Genomic DNA, 18,629 nt, shown 5'->3' with positions numbered 1-18,629 from the left:
CCCCTCCCCGCCCATGCATGTTCTTTCACTGACTGGGAAACTCAAATCTCATGTCCAACAAAATGCATCAATATTATGGCATCCAGGCTGTGGCAGCAAAAGAAAGCACAGGTTGGTGCTGGGAAATTCCTATGGATCTTGTTTGGGGAATAGCTTATGTGAGGCATTTAAAACCATGTATAGTAAAATATAGTCAGTCCTTACATTATAAAGACTGTAAAAACTGCAAAATGTCAGCGTAACTTACTTTTAATAGATTTTCTGCAGCAGCGAACCAGTCGTCGGTCGCAAATAAAACCTATGAAGAATTTTTTTTTTTTTAAATCATATGTCTTGTTACGGCATAAAAACTGGAGCTTTGCAGGTAAGATGTAAAAATAAACCGGCCTTTATGCAGCATTAAGTGAGTCAGTGATGAAGTTTGAAATGACTGCATATTTTCAGCGCTTACTATTTTCACTGATTATAAAACAAAATGATCGGTCAAACTGGGGATTAAAAGAAATAAGTCAAATATTATGGTCAGGTATATAAATGATAAATTCTACATACGTAGCCAACACAAATAGAGAAGTGAATCTCAGGATCGGTGCATCAGAGTTAAGATAGATTTCTTGCATACACATATGTGATAAATCTCTAATTGGAGACTGGACACAACCAGTGAGTTAGAAGGTAAACTTGATTGCAGGGCTCATTAAAGGGTTAAGGAAATGCCTTCTGTAGGGTAATTAAAGAACCAGCAGCCGACATGTATGAAAAACGACTATGTTTCAAAATATCCTATGAATAGGCAAATCCCCCTAGAGCATTTAAGTTCCTCTTCATTTATAAGAATTGAGGTACTCACATTTCTGGTTGTTGCTGTCCTTTGAAGCGTGCATCTAGTCAATAGATAAACGAAGGGAGATCCAGAAGCAGGAAAAACGGAGCACAGCAGTTCCAAAAAATCTGGGGCTTAGGCAAGATGTGTAGCTAAAAAATAACTTATTGCTTGGCAGACATGGTGGTAACAGTGCAACCTCTGACCGGTTTTGTGCTATTTTTAGCATGAAACCTGTCAGAGGTTGCACTGTTACCACCATGATGTCTGCCAAGCAATAAAAGTTATTTTTTAACTGCACATCTTGCCTAAGCCCCAGATTTTTGGGAACTGCTGTGCTCTGTTTTTCCTGTTTTTGGATCACCCTAAATTGTACATACTGTGCCTTTGTGCTTCATTGGTTGGTATTACCTAAACAGTGATCGCTCTTCGTGATCATTATGTGAACTGGTGTTAATACATATTCCCATTACAGAATAACCGTCATTGAGAGGTAATGAGCTCAATCTGGCCTTTACTGTAAACTTCGAAGGCAGTTAACGTGCAATTGCCCTTATCGGGGTTTACTGAATCCCAGCAGTTACCTCCTTCCTAGGACTTTAATGTAGTATTTAAAGTCACTTGCCAATTAATATTATACCAACTAAGTAAAACTCTTGGACATTGTTTTTACGTGTAAAGTTATTAAAAGCAGTAATATGACATGAAAAGTGCAGGATACCAATCTTAATAAGGTTTAACAAATGTTCAGGCATTTGTATTTCAAAGAAGAGCAAAAGCTTCCATGCTTAGTGACCTGAGAAGTACAATGTACAAAGTAAGATCACTCGTGATGCTTAAAAAACAACCGTATTAGTTATTCCCAATTAACTTCATACATCCTATTAACCTCCGTGTAAAATGAACCAATATTTCTTTAATGGGGTTTCGTTATTTGTTTAAAGTACTTTGAAATCTTTCGCAATTCATTATTTCTTTAGCAAACGGGTCAGGTATGGTCTCTTGCAATTAAAACAATTATTTTTCTAGGTTTTTTTTTTTTTTTAAGAACTCATTTTGTTTCTGTCTATTAACCAAAATTAAAACATGTGATGTTTCATTTTGCAAAGTATTGTTACTATAAGTATAAGTTACCATCACGTGAGAACCAGCTATCCTGTTGTAAGTACTGTAAGCACGTAGTTATACATGTACGAGATCATTTTAAAACAAAGAATGACCTATTTTATCATCTTGAAATTAGATCAACTTTACAAGGTTCTTGGGGTTTACATTATAGTTCTTAAAAGGTTTCCGAATCAGATGTCTCTGGAGCCTCATATTACTGTAGCGCCGACAAGTATTCTAAAACAAATCTGGGGCAATCACCAACAAGACCCAGGTACATGCTAGGTACCACCTTGATAAAGGGCCACAAGCCCGAAACGCGTAGGTGTTCTGTTTGTTTAGTTTTGATCCAATAAACTTGTTTATTATGGGAACGCACCTCTGTGTTTTTTCAAGCTAACAGTGGAACCAGTGCTTCGTTTTTTTCCCTCACTTCTTGCTGATCTACATGAACGGAGGCACGGTACACCCCTGGACAAGTGGACACTGAGGCTCTTCAACTGCGTGAGTTTCAACATTTAATGTGAGTCCATTCCACTCTCCTTTCCTACAAGTGGCTGTAAGGATTATTGTTCATATACCCCATGTTATTGCCATGATGCTGTTTTGATGCTGGACACCGGCAGGTGTGTATTGTCCTTACTTCAGTGCCTGTGGGACCATATTTCCAGTTACACATCTACTAGGCCTGTGGGAGTATTATATCATAGCCTCACTTATTATTCTCTTTGGAGGGTTACTCCAATCAAGACTTTAGCTGTCATTTCAACATTAGCTGCTTTCTCGTTTAGAGCACCATACAACCTTGTTTGTCTCTAAATCAAAGAATGACCTATTTTATCATCTTGAAATTAGATCAACTTTACAAGGTTCTTGGGGTTTACATTATAGTTCTTAAAAGGTTTCCGAATCAGATGTCTCTGGAGCCTCATATTACTGTAGCGCCGACAAATATTCTAAAACAAATCTGGGGCTATCACCAACAAGACCCAGGTACATGCTGGGTACATGCTGCAACATTTCAGTGACATTTCTGCAGAGACTAATGGCCAATCGGATTAACAGCGGGGGTCCCTGGCAGTCCCATTCAAACTGAATGGGACTGCCAGGGACCCCTGCTGTGTTCATCCGATGGGCCATTAGTCTCTGCAGAAATGTCACTGAAATGTTGCAGCATGTACCCAGCATGTACCTGGGTTTTGTTGGTGATAACCCCAGATTTTCCAAGGCAAGTTTTAGAATTCTCGTTGGCGGACCTGTATTTACGCATTTTCCCATAAATATCTTAAACATACAGCAAATGAGTTGAGCATTTTCTGTAAATGTATTTTTACAAGTGCTCTGTTAATATATCCTAGTCAGCATGCCTGATTGTCCAGAAACACATTTGCTAAAATGTTGTATTCTGATAAAAAAATATATATATACTTTTGTATTGATTTCCATTTCAATTCTGTGCTATTATCATTTACCTTTCCTCCAACATTTTCGCTGGCCAAGTTGTTCATCTGCAGAAATTCAGGTAGAGACTCTGTTTCTTTCTCTTTAGGTGCAGTAGCCATCGTGCTTCAAGGTCAAAGGTTACTGTTCTGCTGTAATAATAATATACATAAGCAAATACCATGGCTTACATTCACTACACTCTGTTAAATTGTGAGTAATGTTAATTGTTATCAAAAGAGGCTCATGACATATTTTCATAGATGGACATTGTCACTTGATATAAAACGAAAGTACAAGTCACAGAAATAAACTCAGGACCTTCCAGTGAATATCTTGCAATATTTATTTCCATTATTCATTTGATTGAAGCAGAGGATCAAGAGCGCCCATACTACCCAGATATAAAACACAAGAAGAAACACATAATAGTGCAATTCTGCGCGAATAAATATGTATAATAATAATAGCATGTTCTTGTATATCGCTGCTAATTGTATGCAGCGCTTAACAGAGACATTTTTCAGGCACAGGTCCCTGCCCCGTAGAGCTTACAATCTATGTTTTTGATGCCTGAGGTACAGGGAGATAAAGTGACTTGGCCAAGGTCACAAGGAGCCGACACCAGGAATTGAACCAGCGGAGTCACCAACTCAGAGAATTCCTTCAGATATTCATTGGTGGGCGTCCCTCAGGAACAGGATGGGGAGATTCCCATACGTGAAGAACAGAACAGAGGACACAGATAGTATAGATTGTTTTTAGTTAAAGTATAAGTTATGTACAGTAAGTGTATATTACTAACTCCACCATTGTGTGTGAGATACCTATTCAGTCTACTTTTCTGGAGCTGCACTACTCCCACAAAGTAATATTATTCCATTTGTTATCACAAGTTTGTTCACTTTTTATTCACTGTGTGTGCGCTTCAACCCCCCTGGATGGCAGTTTTGGATGGTGCTTGTGTGATTGTCACACCCAACCTTATACTATAAAGTCTCCCCTTCTCTCTCAAGCACAGCTAACAAAGCAATAAGGTGAGCCAGGGGTAGGTGAATGTTGTATTTTTAGTGCGTCAGCTTTTGGATAATATCTATAACTCCTTCGTTCCCTTTGTCTGAAATTGTATTCCCTCTTTTTGGTGTAGATAACTTTACCAAGGTTTATGATGATGTAATATTAATTTAATACATTTCTTATATTTGGCACATTCACAAGCAAAAAAAATAAATAAAAGTGTGTGCGTGCAAGATCAGTGCAAATAAGTAGCACTCAATATTAAATAATGCAAGTAATATTTTAAACATTTGTGCAAAAGGTAAATTGATCAAATATAATATTTGTGGGACTTCCGGTGACGTCATCCAGGATGGTGGGTTAGTCAGGGAGCTCTGAGAACCCTCACACATAAAAAGACCAGAAAAGACCTTTACCCCCCCCGAAACTAACCGCAAATAGTCTCAAACGACGTCTGAACCTCACAGCATGCCCCAGAAGGCAAAAGCGCCAGCTTCTAAAGGCGTCCCGAAATTTTTCCAGCCGCAGCAAAAACGCGGCCCTGCGAGCATGCAGGGACCTCAAGATGGCGCCGGACACCACGCGGCCGCGTCCCCGCAACGAGAGGGAGACACGCAGGCAGCGGAACCAGCCCTGGAAAGGGAAATCACGTGCACCTACCTGGAGGAACTCCTCTCTAATATGCACAACAGGCTACATAAAACCCTCAAGCAGGACCTCAGGGAAATGGTGACGGGCCTACGTGAAGAAATGGATACCCTCACACAAAGAGCTGACGATCTAGAGAGCAAGCTAGAAGAATCGTTGCAAGCACAAGCGGCGGCAGATGATGAGATCATGCGCTTGGGTGAGGAGGTCAGACTCCTGAAGGACAGCATAGAAGATCAGGAGAACCGGGACCGGAGGCAGAACCTCAGGATTCGGAATGTCCCGGAAACGGTTCCCCCTGAAGCAATAAAATCTTATGTGACTGACCTCATTAACACCCTGTGCAAGGACCTGGATAAAAGAGATCTAGAACTAGATCGCGCGCACAGCGCACTGGGCCCCCGCTCGAATGATCCACAATGAAGGCGGGACATTATAATACGCCTCCATAGCTACTCCACGAAGGAGAAGGTTATGGCGGCGAGCATAGAGGCGAACAACTTAACTTTTCAAAATGAGCCGGTACAAATATTCAGTGACCTCGCCAAGATCACAATTGAGCGCCGCAGAGAACTCAAACCACTCACCCAAATACTGCGGGAAAACAACATACCCTACCGATGGGGATTTCCATTCCGGCTTGTCGTAAGCAGAGGTGGGAAGCAGAGATCCATCAGACTGCCAGAAGAGATGCAGGGATTCGCCCGCGAACTAGGCCTGGCGCTGCCGCATGCACGGAACACCACGCGGAGGGACTCACGTGAAGCAAGCCAGGAACGAAGACCCACAAGAGCATCGGAGAGATTGGCCGGCCAGCAGGAGCAACAGACCTGATCGCCCAGAGCAGCAGCCCTGCGACCCAGAGCCCTTACCTCCCGATGGGAGGCCATGGAGAAAACCAGCGTGTCCACGCAGTCCCGCTAGTTGTTGTTATACCAACCAGTTGACCAAAGAGTCCCCAGCACCCCATGGCTCGGTTTGTTGGAGCCAAGATGTGCACCCCCACAAGCAGCATAGGCGAGTTGAGAAGCGCGGAGGCAGGAGAGGGGAAACCTGATACACCTGGTGGCCTTGACGGCCAAGCCCCGCTGAGAACTCCTCGACCTACCCGTGGACATCACCCAGACCAGGTTTGATTGCCCCCACTCCAGATAAACGTTATATCTGGTCCCAGTGAGAAATAGCTGCCCCCCCCCAATCAGACTGATACAGAATCCGTTACCCCTGTTGAGACTGTTAAGCGCTTTTTCCTGTGCTGCGGAACTTACCCTCTACCCCCACCTTGTTTATGTGCAGCTTACATCCCTGTTGAAACCCAAGTTGTAGCTATGTTATAAAGCCCCTTAATGTCAACTACAATAGCCTATAAGATGGAACAACCCCCCCCCTCACCATCACCCCCCCCAGTGCCCTCATCCTCATCCCACCCCCCCCCCTTATTTGTCCTCCCTCCCCCCCCCCCAACTCGCGACGGCGAGCGCACAACAGAACACCTACCTATTACAATCTACACAACACCCCCAGTATCAAACAGCCAATCCCACACTGCTCCGGGTGTCCACTAGAGAGTCCCCTACTTCCCTCCCCCCCCTCTTGCCCACCCCCCCACCCGCGATCTCTACAACAGTGGTTTCGCAATAATCCCCCAACTGACCTAACCTCAATCACCCCTTCCCCCCCCACCCCCGGATAGAACGAGGGGTTTGAACCTCACCACCAAGGCTCCCTACCTCACTGCACGCAAATAGAGCTGAGACCGTCACTTCATAACTGTCAATACGATTTACCAGCGTAAATAAAGGTACACTTACCATACAAGTGGCGCACAGCATTACACCAAAATACCTCCAGTTGCCTCTTGCCCCCCCCTCCCCTTTCCCACAATCCCCATCACCCCTCCCCCCCTGGATACCACGAACCCCATCATCAAGGTCCCCTGCCTCACCAGGCGCAATCAAAACAGAGACCACCCCGGTATATAGGTATTGCGAATGTAAACAACTGATTATCCAATATACAAGTGTTCAAAAGCTAGAAGCCAAATACCCCCCCCCCCCGATACCCTGCCCCATCCCTCTCCCCCGTCCCCGTCCCTGTCCCCCCCCGGATACGATGAACCCCAGCCCCACCATAAAGGTTCCCAACCTTGCCGCAAGCAACTAAAGCTGAGACCACCCTGATGTAATGGTCTATTTGTATTGCCAATGTGAATATCTGTGTATCTAATGTACATGTATATATGTATAGGTATATGTGATTCAAAGCTAGCTGCCAAAACACTCACCGCAACCTCACCCTGATGCCACCTATTCCACTCCCCCACGTACCCCTTCCCCTCCCCCCCTAAAACACCCCCCCCTACAGAACCACCCAGCACCAAGATCACCTTACCTGTTACTCCGGAATCCCAAGACGCCACTCCCCTTACGACGTCACAATGAAAACAGCGAGCGGAACTGCACCCCGAGCTGGCCGCATAACCTCGAGAAACCGCTACGCAGCTCTCACTGAGCAAACCAATCCGCAGACCCTAAGGTGTGCATTTGCAGCCCTATAGCAACCCCACCACGATCCTACCCCTAACTACTCCCCCCCATCCCCTCATACCACCTCTCCCCCCCCCCCACTCCCCTTCCCCCGGTTCCTCCCCCCCCCCCAGACACCATAGTGAACACGAACCCCACCACTAAACCCCCCCTCTCCACCCCCCCCCCCCATATACAACCAAGACGCAGTTTATTATGGTTTAACTGTCCACATGGCCTATTTACATAATTAACTGACCACCTATTGTACAAACGATTGCTGTGTGTATAACCTACTGAAGTGAAGAATTGTATAACTACTGTGCAGGTGAACCAAACATAAGCAAGGCGCCGCAATGCCTACCACTCGCCTTTCCATCGTCATCTGTCCCCCCCTCCACCCTCTCTCCCCACCCCCATCCTTTCCTCTCTCCTTTCCTCCCCATCCATATCACCCCTCCCTCACCCCCCTCTTTTTCTCTCTCCCCCAAATCTCGTGCGCTCATAGCCCCTACAATATACAGAGGTACCAATTTACACACAGAAGAATCACCCCAAGTCCTATACGTTGCACAAAGAATACCAGCTCCCGATAATAAAGAACACTGATACATAAAAGACGGCATGATAATCTAATGTCAATAGCTACCTACATGCTGGGAATATACCCCCACATGTGACGCGGAAATGCGCTCTAAAATCTCTCTTCTGTCTGGCCCCCCTCCCCCCCCTAAATCACCTTCTCCCCCTCTGCCCCCCCCCCCCCCCCACTTACAGTCTCCCCCCACCCCTCCCTGTATGAGAACAAAGGGCGTTGTGAAGATTGAGATAATGTGAGTGGCTATCATCACCTCCATTTTGGCCTAAACCACCATTTTCTGAGTGTTTACTATATGAATGTTTATTTGTCTCATTCGTGAATGAATGAATGAACTGTGAATGTTTGAATCTGAAGAGTATCGCTCCTGGATATAACTAACCCTTTTGTAATTCCTAACAGGCAGGCAAGAATTGAAATAGCATTCGTAAGCAATTTCTCCTAAGATATTCCTGCTGACCATAGTGTAGTTGTTATCTGACAGCTACAATACACATACAGGGCTGAACAGAGTAACTCCCTTATGTCACATGGTTAAGAGGCCCACATTATGGTAAATTATCGATAAGAATATAGCAATGTAAAGCATATTTAGGCATCAGCAAATATATTTTTTGCATGTCATCATATCATCATTTATCTATAAGCCAGCCCCTTAAGGGGTGTATTACTCATTTTGAAATGTATAAAAATGTGATACTAAGCAATATGTTTTCAGAGGCCTGAGTTCTTTCTTTGAACTCTTGTCTCCCAATTGTGCCTTGGTACAGATAAACTCATGTGGTTACTTTGAACCCTTGTCTCATTGATCTTATTTCTAGCGCTTCCACAGCGTGAATGAGAATTCTGGAGGGGAAAAAAACACAAAGAACCAGAGGGTTCAGCCCCCCACCCCACACTGCCCACCGGATGCCGCCCAAGGACCAGGCAAATACCTGTTAGGTTCGTGCACGAACCTCATCTTCCTGCTCTCTCTACCGCTGATTCTGTCCCAGCGGTCCTACCCCCATCCCCCCCCACTCCCCCCTTACCCCCCCCCCCCCTCCTCAGACCATTCAGTAAACCTTTCAAAACTACAAGCTACCTTACAATGTTTGCCAGGGCTAAGAACACTCTTGAGCCATAGAATCAGGGCCCCCCCAGATGGGAAGGGAGGGTTCTTAACTACCACAACCACAAAAGTCACATATGGCTTCTAACGCCCCAGAGAAGATAGTGTCGCTCAACGTCAAAGGACTTCAAAATAATAGAAAAAGGAGGCTTGCCCTCCAAGACATGAAGCAGGCAGGGGGAAACATCGTATTCCTACAGGAAACCCACTTCACATCTCAAGACCCCCCAAATTTGTTCAAAAAAGTGTTTCCAACATGCTTTTTTGCATCATTTAGTAGTAAAAAGCGGGGAGTGGCTATACTAATCAGACAAGGAACTCCATTCAATCATGTCAAAACGACCATGGATCCAGAGGGTAGATTTCTCGTGGTATATGGCTCCTTAGCGGGCTCGGCAATTGCTCTAATCAATGTTTATGCCCCAAACGAAAATCAAACAGAATTTCTGAAAACAGTGCTTGAGGGCATAGACCCGGGATATCTGTCATCGATGATAGTGGGAGGAGACCTAAACATGGTCTTTAACCCCACCAAGGACAGATCAACCACAGGGGGTCACCCCCGTACAACCCACTCCCAAATCACCGGGAAAAGGTTCAGGGAATTAGTGGACGAGTTCTCATTGGTGAACGTTTGGAGATCACAACATCAGGGCCAGAGAGACTATACCTTTTACTCGGCACCTCACCAGACCTATTCGCGCATAGACCACTTTCTGCTGACCAAGAACATCCTAGAGGCAGCCACGAAATCAGACATCGGCCCCATCACGTGGTCAGACCATGCCCCAATCACCTTGACCTTATCCACACCATTCGAAAAGACAACATCATTCTCCTGGAGATTGAATGACTCCCTATTGAACCACCCTGAGATAGAGAGAGAGATCAGAGCCTCCCTCAAGGACTACTTTTTCTTCAACTCAGGGTCGGTGTCATCTCCAGCGATACTATGGGAAGCCCATAAGGCGGCAATTAGAGGCAAATTTATCTCTATTGCCTCTCATAGGAAAAAAATTAAGCAAAAACTGATTTTGGAACTTACTGATAACATCCTTAAACTTGAGCAATCCCATAAAGCTAACCCTGCAAAAAAAATCTATAAAGCCTTAACAATAGCCAGACAAAAGCTCAAACAGACCCAACTGGAAAAAGTTGAAAAAGCCCTTAAATGGACTAATCAACATTATTACGATAATGGTAACAAGGCGGACAAGCTTTTGGCCAGCAGATTAAGAGGCATCCAAAAAAGGTCCCAAATAACAGCGATTAAGAATAGGTCTGGCGAAACGCAATATAGCGACAAAAAAAAGCGGCGGAGTTCACAAAATATTATACAGAACTTTATAATTTACGACCTAAAAATGGTCGATCAGCACCAAAAGCATCAGAAGCGATCAAAAAATACTTAGATAAATGTCAACTCCCCACCCTGACTGAAGAGGACAATGAGGTCCTCAATGCGGAGATCACGAAAGAAGAATTGGAAGAAGCGGTAAAAGCACTAAAGATCTCCAAGTCTCCTGGCCCTGATGGCTTCACAAATGTCTATTATAAGAGATTCTTGCCCATACTATCCACGCATCTATTAAAAATGTTCAATCATTTTATGGAGGGAAATTCGATCCCCACCTCCATGTCCCTAGACAACCTAGCCATAATTCATAAGGAAGGCAGAGACCCGATGCAATGTGGAAGCTACCGTCCAATCTCCCTTCTCAACAGTGACCTCAAATTATATAGCAAAATTTTGGCCAACAGATTAAACCCCATTCTACCGAGACTGATTAACATCGACCAAGTCGTATTTGTGACAGGTCGACAAGCCTCGGACAACACACGTAAAATAATTAATATTATCGAGCATATCCACCTTACAGGCACCAAAGCAATATTACTCAGCCTAGACGCAGAGAAGGCGTTCGATAGAATTGACTGGCTATTTTTAGACCATACCATGCGTAAATTTGGCTTTCTAGACGCATATTTAGAAGGGGTCCGCAGACTTTACCAAGATCCATCCGCAACGGTAAAACTACCAGGAGGTAATGCCCAGAGCTTTGGCATTCAAAACGGCACGAGACAGGGGTGCCCCTTGTCCCCTCTCCTTTTCGCACTAACTATAGAACCCCTGGCGGCTACAATTCGAAACAACGTAGATATTCAAGGGATAGAAATTGGGCGTATGCATTACAAAATATCCCTCTTCGCGGATGATATAATACTAACGCTCTCAAGACCCTAGATTTCCCTCCCAAACTTACAAAAAGAGCTCCAAGACTTCGGAGCTATATCAGGTTATAAAATTAATAACGATAAGTCCGAAGCCCTGAACCTCAACCTGCCAGAGCTAGAGATGAAACTCCTTAAACTAAATTTTAACTACCGATGGTGCTCCTCCCATATCAAATATCTGGGAGTAAAGATATCGGGGAACTACCATTCGCTATACCATCACAATTATCCGGCCCTATTTCGGAAAATAAAATTAGACCTAGAAAAATGGGGGGCATACCAAATTTCATGGTTCGGGAGAATGATCTCGGTGAAAATGAACATACTCCCCAGATTACTATATCATTTCCAGACACTCCCGATCCACATCCCTGGCACAGAATTGAAAAATATCCAGAAACAAATTCTCCATTTCATCTGGCAGGGGAAAAAACCAAGAGTCGCGAGATCAGTTCTACTTGCTTCGAGGGGGAGAGGGGTCTGGGGGTCCCCGACATTATGCGGTACTACCAGGCCACCCAGTTAAGCAGGTAGTAGTATGGAACGCGGAACCCGGCCAATATTGCTGGCTAGACGTAGAAATGCAATACGTCGGCACGCCTTCTCTGCCAGCATGCCTTTGGTCCCTGAGTAGGGAAGATTTGCAGAAAAACAAATTCCAATTAGGACCAATGAGACATACATGGGAGACCTGGACGAAATACAAATTGAAATTCAAACTCACAACCACCAAATCTCAACTCATACCAATTATCCAAAATCCCAAATTCTCACCAGGATGTGAGCCCAGGCAATTTGAGCAATTTACAACCAAAAACATAAGGGCGATTGCTGACTTCCTGAGCTTTGGGGAATTCGTGAGCTACCAAAGGCTACAAAGCAAATATGAAATACGGGGATTGAATGTCTTCAAATATCTCCAAATTCGGCACTACGTCCAATCAATATCACCAACGTTGGAATTTTCCCCCTCTCACGAACTTCGAAAGACTGTGCACAGAGACAGCGCATCAAAAAGGTCTGATAACGCAAATATACTCAGAACTAGAAAGAGCAACAGATGCTCCGGTTCATGACTACATGCTCCATTGGGCAGCAGAATTGGGCATAGTTATAGACCAAGAGGACTGGGAAAGTATTTGGGAATCAGCCTCAGGAACTTCCATATGTACCACAATCAAAGAAAATATTTACAAAATACTGTTTCGCTGGTATCTTACCCCAGTTAGAATAAATCAAATCTACCCTCTGGCTTCAGACCTATGTTGGAGAGGCTGCGGACAAAAGGGTGACATGGCCCACATATGGTGGTCATGTCCAGAAATTCAGAAATACTGGGAAACCATACAGACTTTAATCACAGAGGTCACAGACCTCACAATACCCATTGATCCGCTGACCTACTTGCTGGCCAGGCCAATCGAGAACATTGACCGCCCAACAAGTAAATTGATCTCCTTCATTCTCACGGCGGCTAGATGTGCGGTGGCGGCCTTGTGGAAGAAGGTGTCTCCCCCCCCTAGGCAAACTGTTAAAAACAGAATACAGGAAGTTATGTTAATGGAAAAGCTCTCGGCTTTTCTAAAAAGGAAAACGGAGCCCTTTTACAATACATGGGAACCGTGGCTGTCCCGTATGACAGATTAGTGACGACCATCTCCCACATTAGAAGACAGCAGTAGTGGAAGAGTACAGTACAACGGTCAGAGGAGGAAGGGTCCTCCCTTCCCCAGACCCTGCCCCCCCCCCCTCCTCATCTCTCCATCACTACTTCTCCCCCTCCCCCCCCCCCCCTCTCTCTGTTTCGACCCTCACGCCAACCCTGCCGACCCACACTTGAAGGTCGGGGGAGCGTTGAGTCTTTCCCTCTTTCTGTCAATAAAACAAGAAAAACCTGTATTAGGCAAAATATTGTTTATTCTGTATACAATGTAATTCATACAATGCCTAATAAAAACTTTTGGAAAAAAAAATATATATAATATTTGTGAATACAACACATTTAGAATATAGCACTAAAAAAAATTATGCAGATGGATGCTATTACATACTTAAAGCAGCAGTTCCCCTATAGTTTATATTTTTTAATCCCCGCCCCCCATTAGCTTTTTGAACACATACTTCAATCTGACATTTTGAGTTTGAAAATTGGATTTCCCCAAACAAACTGTTTTTAAACACTGACAAGACTGTAACAATAGTATTTGGGACCAAGACTACATTTTTAAAGCTTCCAGTGACTGAGCTCCAGATCAGAACCAACGCTAACACCACCCTAACTCATGTTACTAGTTTTAAATACATGGGCATACGGTTTGACTCCCACTTAACATTTGGGATGCACATTGATACCCTGACATCTAAAACCTATGCCAAACTAGGTGTACTTTACAGGAACAAATCCTCCCTAAGTCTGCAAGTCAGAAAGCGTATCGAACAGCAGATGTTAATGCCAATTATTGACTATGGGGACATAGTATACGGCTCGGCACCCCAAAACCACCTTAGCAAACTTGACACCCTCTACAATTCAATATACCGTTTTTCTTCTCCAATGCAACTACAACACATATCACTGTGAAATGCTCAAAGAACTAGATTGTTCATCACTTGAGTCTAGGCACAAAGTTCATCTTTCCTGTCTTGCCTTCAAATACTTTCTGGGCAAGCTACCCATCTATCTGAACAAGTGCCTCACCCCTACCACATGCAGCACTTATCATCTGAGATCAGACTCCAAAAGACTGTTCATGGTCCCCAGGCTCAACAAAGAATCTGGCCGCTCCTTCTTCTCTTACCATGCACCCCAAAACTGGAGCAATCTACCGGAGACTCTCACAGCCACCACCAGTTTAAGTTCTTTCAAAACTAAAGCTGTCTCACATTTTAATCTGGTCTGTAATTGTTACACACGCCTATAATATATTATCTCTAACTGTGCATACTATGTCTTGTGTATATAGCCCTGGTAGGTTTGGGCTATTATTCTGTCCTCCTGTGCAGTAATACCTGGTAAGGGCAGGTCTGCCGGGAGTAATTATGGGTTTTCCCCACTTCATGCAGTGAGTGAGTGAAGGCAGTGTCATCAGGCCCTGTGTTCAATTAGTAGGTAGACAAAGGCAGTGCACTGCCTAAAAAAGTGGAGGAGGCTCATGGTGGCAAAAAGTTTCCATTTTTGGATAAGAGGATCAAACACAACCCCTTGATATCACAGTAAACGCACACCTACGCGTTTCGGACCGTGCGCCCTTTATCAAGGTGTATTCTTTGCATATTATTACTCTATATTATAATGGATGGGTCAATCTATGTACTGTCTATTGTGCTTGTCAGCACTAGGTACTAGTCCCTCAGCCCTATTAGGGTGTTTTATTGCTGCTCACTATAACATTGGAGTGGTCCTAACGGAAGGATTTATCATTTATCATGGGGACTTGATTTTCTCTGATGCACCGGTTACCCACACCTGTGTCAATTAGAAGACATAGGGGTGCTGCCTGTTGGAGCTGCTTACTGTGCTGTCATTTCCCATTTAGTCAGTTGGTCTCTACCCTTGAGAGAGACCGGGTACCCGTGATAAGCTGCCAGGGCTCTGGTAAACTTAAGGCCTCCCGTAGGGGAGTCTGGGGTAATCCCATACCTCCTACCCTAAAAGAGGGTAGGGGAAGAGCAGGAACCACTCTTGGTGCCCTTGGCCAGGAGTGATTTCAGGGACATCCTGAGGGTGAATACCTTCTATCTGCTGTGTGTTAGAATGCTACTGAACAGAGAAGATATAATAATGACCATCTGCTTTTTACCTATACCGGAGACAAAGAAGAGATGCACCCGCTCAACCTAGTGTGACTGCAAGGGTCAAAATAACAGACAGGTGCAATAGGGCAGGGGGATAATAATCAAACACAAAGAACACTGTATGACGCAAAGACACTGTGCATACAGATAAGGCCCTAAAAAAAGCACTTTGTGGTGGGTGTAGGAGTTTGAGCTTGCTGGGAATCTGTGTTAACCTATGTCTCTTTTGGAGGCTGTGGCACCTCCTCCCAGAGCTCACTCCTCCCCCTTCACCCTTTTAAGTTGGAAGGTCATTTCACTTGCTGCAGGAACAAGACCCATTATGGTTCTTTCCCTCTCACAGAGGTAAGGGGAAGGGTTCACAGTGTAGTGTAGGACCTGCATTATCTTGGTTATACCTTGACGTTGGTATGCAGGCTTATAACGCCTTTGGCCAAAGGGTTAACTAAATAACCAAGTATTTTATTATTGAAGTATTTTACTCTATATGTTTTGTCAATTGGATGCAGCGTAGGGCACCCCCTGTCTCTTGTTGTATACAATTGCCACACTCAATAGCGCTCTGGTTGACATAAATATATATTCACTTTGTGGTGGGTGTAGGAGTTTGAGCTTGCTGGGAATCTGTGTTAACCTATGTCTCTTTTGGAGGCTGTGGCACCTCCTCCCAGAGCTCACTCCTCCCCCTTCACCCTTTTAAGTTGGAAGGTCATTTCACTTGCTGCAGGAACAAGACCCATTATGGTTCTTTCCCTCTCACAGAGGTAAGGGGAAGGGTTCACAGTGTAGTGTAGGACCTGCATTATCTTGGTTATACCTTGACGTTGGTATGCAGGCTTATAACGCCTTTGGCCAAAGGGTTAACTAAATAACCAAGTATTTTATTATTGAAGTATTTTACTCTATATGTTTTGTCAATTGGATGCAGCGTTGGGCACCCCCTGTCTCTTGTTACATATATAATGTATAACCCTGTTCACTTATGTAACTGTATTTGTAACCATGTATTATTTGACATCTTAACTCTATGCCCAGGACATACTTGAAAACGAGAGGTAACGCTCAATGTATTACTTCCTGGTAAAATATTTTATAAATAACATAAACACCTTCTGGCACTGGAAAATGTCTTATGGAATTGCACTGCTTAATAAATAAGGCCACAACTGTAAATACTATACATGCATGTTATTAGTTGTTGTCTAGCTTTGCAAACGTGTAACAGCACAAATCCTCCCGGGAGTTTATGTATAAAGATAAACACAGAGAAAAATACAAATAGTGCAATAGAGTTAAAAAGAAACAATGTCTCCAGGAAAAAATATATAGTTGATACACTCACAAGGGTCGCAGGTTTTCCAGCTTTGTAAAAACAATACTTTGCTGTAAGGTCTGTATAAATGACGCCGTCTTCCAAATTCACAAGAAGTTCAGTTACTGTCCGTGGGTGTGGGTAGGTTCCTTAGGCTGGCACAGAAACGGGGAATTGCTGAAGAGGCCAACATTTTCTAAGGACGACCACGGCAAGACAAATCGCTTCCCTGGTTGAGGATTTGCGCCTTGTTACATGTTTGCAAAGCGCTCTAAAGTTTACTTGGAAGGTCTTGAACTTGGAGCAGCATTCCACTGGGGTTGTACACACTGTTTTATATTCACCACTCTATGGAGCGCAAGCTCAAAATGTTCACTTAACCCTGTTCACTTAATGTAACTACTGTATGTATTTGTAACCTTGTATTTGTCTTAATAACACGGTGTCCAGGACATACTTGAAAACGAGAGGTAACCTGGTAAAACATGTTATAAATAAATAAATAAAAATCGTTTTTAGAGCATTTCATAGAAAATTCAAACGGCAGCCATGTTTGAGTTTCCAAATACATATATCATTTCTCCAATGCATAAAACTACTGAAATATAATATAAAAAATCCAAAGCAAGGCGTGAGCATTTTATAATATACAGTACGTTTTGTTGAACTGCACTTGTTACTGATAGTTTATAGTAGTATAGGTGTGTTCTAGTAGATGGCACTGTTCAAAGTAAATGCAGTTTAGAAACCTTATTCAGAATATGCTACAAATCAAATTTATACACGGCCTGGTACTTATTGTATATTCTACAGTCTTTCCAGGACTTTGATTACTTCTACAATGTATTTATTTTATTTATTTATAAAATGTTTTACAAGGAAATAATTCTGTACATTGAGAGTTACAGTGCCTCTTGTTTTCAAGTATGTCTTGGGCACAGAGTTCTGATGACAAATACATGGTTACAAATACATACTGTAGTTTCATTAAGTGAACAGGGTGATACATTATATACAATACATTGCATGCACAGCATTTATATATGATTATATAGGATTTTATATCAGATTTTAGATTCCGAGCTTCTTCAAACAGGGCCCTCATTACCTCTTGTTTCATTATGTTTTAAGTTGTTTTGCTTGTGTCTTTACCCCAACATTATACTGCACTACAGCGTATGTTTGCATCATACACATAGGAGAGAGATAGTATGTACTGTAAGATTACAAGATAATATGTACATGTATTTTTCTTTCCCTAACGATGTCGTATTTTAGTTTGTGTAGAGCATCTGCACTATGTAAAAAAAATATGAAAATATATATACTTTTTAATATGCTTTATAATCAGATAAACATGGAAACAAGACTTGTTACTGTGGTTCAAAAGTGATTAGGCTTCAAACTAAAATCACCGTCTCCTTCCCAAAACAGCACGTTTTCATTTCACCTTACCTTGCAGGTATTTCCTCTTATATGACTGATGAAGCTATATTGCCTTTAGCCTTCAATGTTGATTCTATAATTCTCTTTTCCTTGTTTAACACTGCGTACAATATGGGTTTGTACTGGTATTATAGGATGCTTTCATCTGTTGCCTTCTCTGTTAGCTCTCAGGCAAGGGTTATGACACATTGGCTAAGTAAATAGAGCTAAGCAAACTTTTTAACCAGTCAGTCAATAAGTGACTTTATTTAAAAAAAAAAAAATTCAAAGTAAAAGTTAAAACGTTATTTATTTCTGTTTCCAATGTCAGAGCTTATACAAAACCTAAAAAAAAAGTGTGCTTACTTCTGTTTTCTATAGCAAGATGGTTAAGGTAAAATAAGGTTAATCCCTTACGAGTGGCCAAACTAATGACATTGATTAAATGTAGTATGCTGTGCAATTGCAATTCTTTAAACTGACACCTCTCAGTGAGATGCCCATTGTTATGTCGTTCTTTTGTGCCATGGAGTGATTTGTTTTCAAATCATCAATCTCTTCTGCTGAACTGTGCTTTTCAAGGGTGTGTCCAA

The 18,629-nt window shown here is 43.1% G+C and overlaps 1 protein-coding gene across 2 annotated transcripts in view; it reads right to left on the bottom strand.

The window, feature by feature from the left end:
* Positions 1 to 18,235, bottom strand: part of ALLC (allantoicase) — a 37,222-nt gene extending 18,987 nt beyond the window's left edge. The window contains exons 1-3 of one of the 2 annotated variants that reach the window (XM_075598300.1): positions 18,067 to 18,235; positions 3,403 to 3,522; positions 248 to 298 (exon numbers count right to left, since the gene is read on the bottom strand). In XM_075598300.1, the coding sequence (XP_075454415.1) occupies positions 248 to 298; positions 3,403 to 3,492 (141 nt within the window). In that variant the 5' untranslated portion in view covers positions 3,493 to 3,522; positions 18,067 to 18,235. The remainder of the gene's footprint in view (positions 1 to 247; positions 299 to 3,402; positions 3,523 to 18,066) is intronic. The other variant, XM_075598301.1, reaches the window with a different exon arrangement.
* Positions 18,236 to 18,629: the final 394 nt, after the last annotated feature.

The sequence above is a fragment of the Ascaphus truei genome, chromosome 4 (genome assembly GCF_040206685.1).
Source record: "Ascaphus truei isolate aAscTru1 chromosome 4, aAscTru1.hap1, whole genome shotgun sequence".
NCBI lineage: Eukaryota > Metazoa > Chordata > Amphibia > Anura > Ascaphidae > Ascaphus > Ascaphus truei.
Note: the sequence above shows the minus strand (reverse complement) of the source record. Positions and strands in the feature narration are given on the sequence as shown.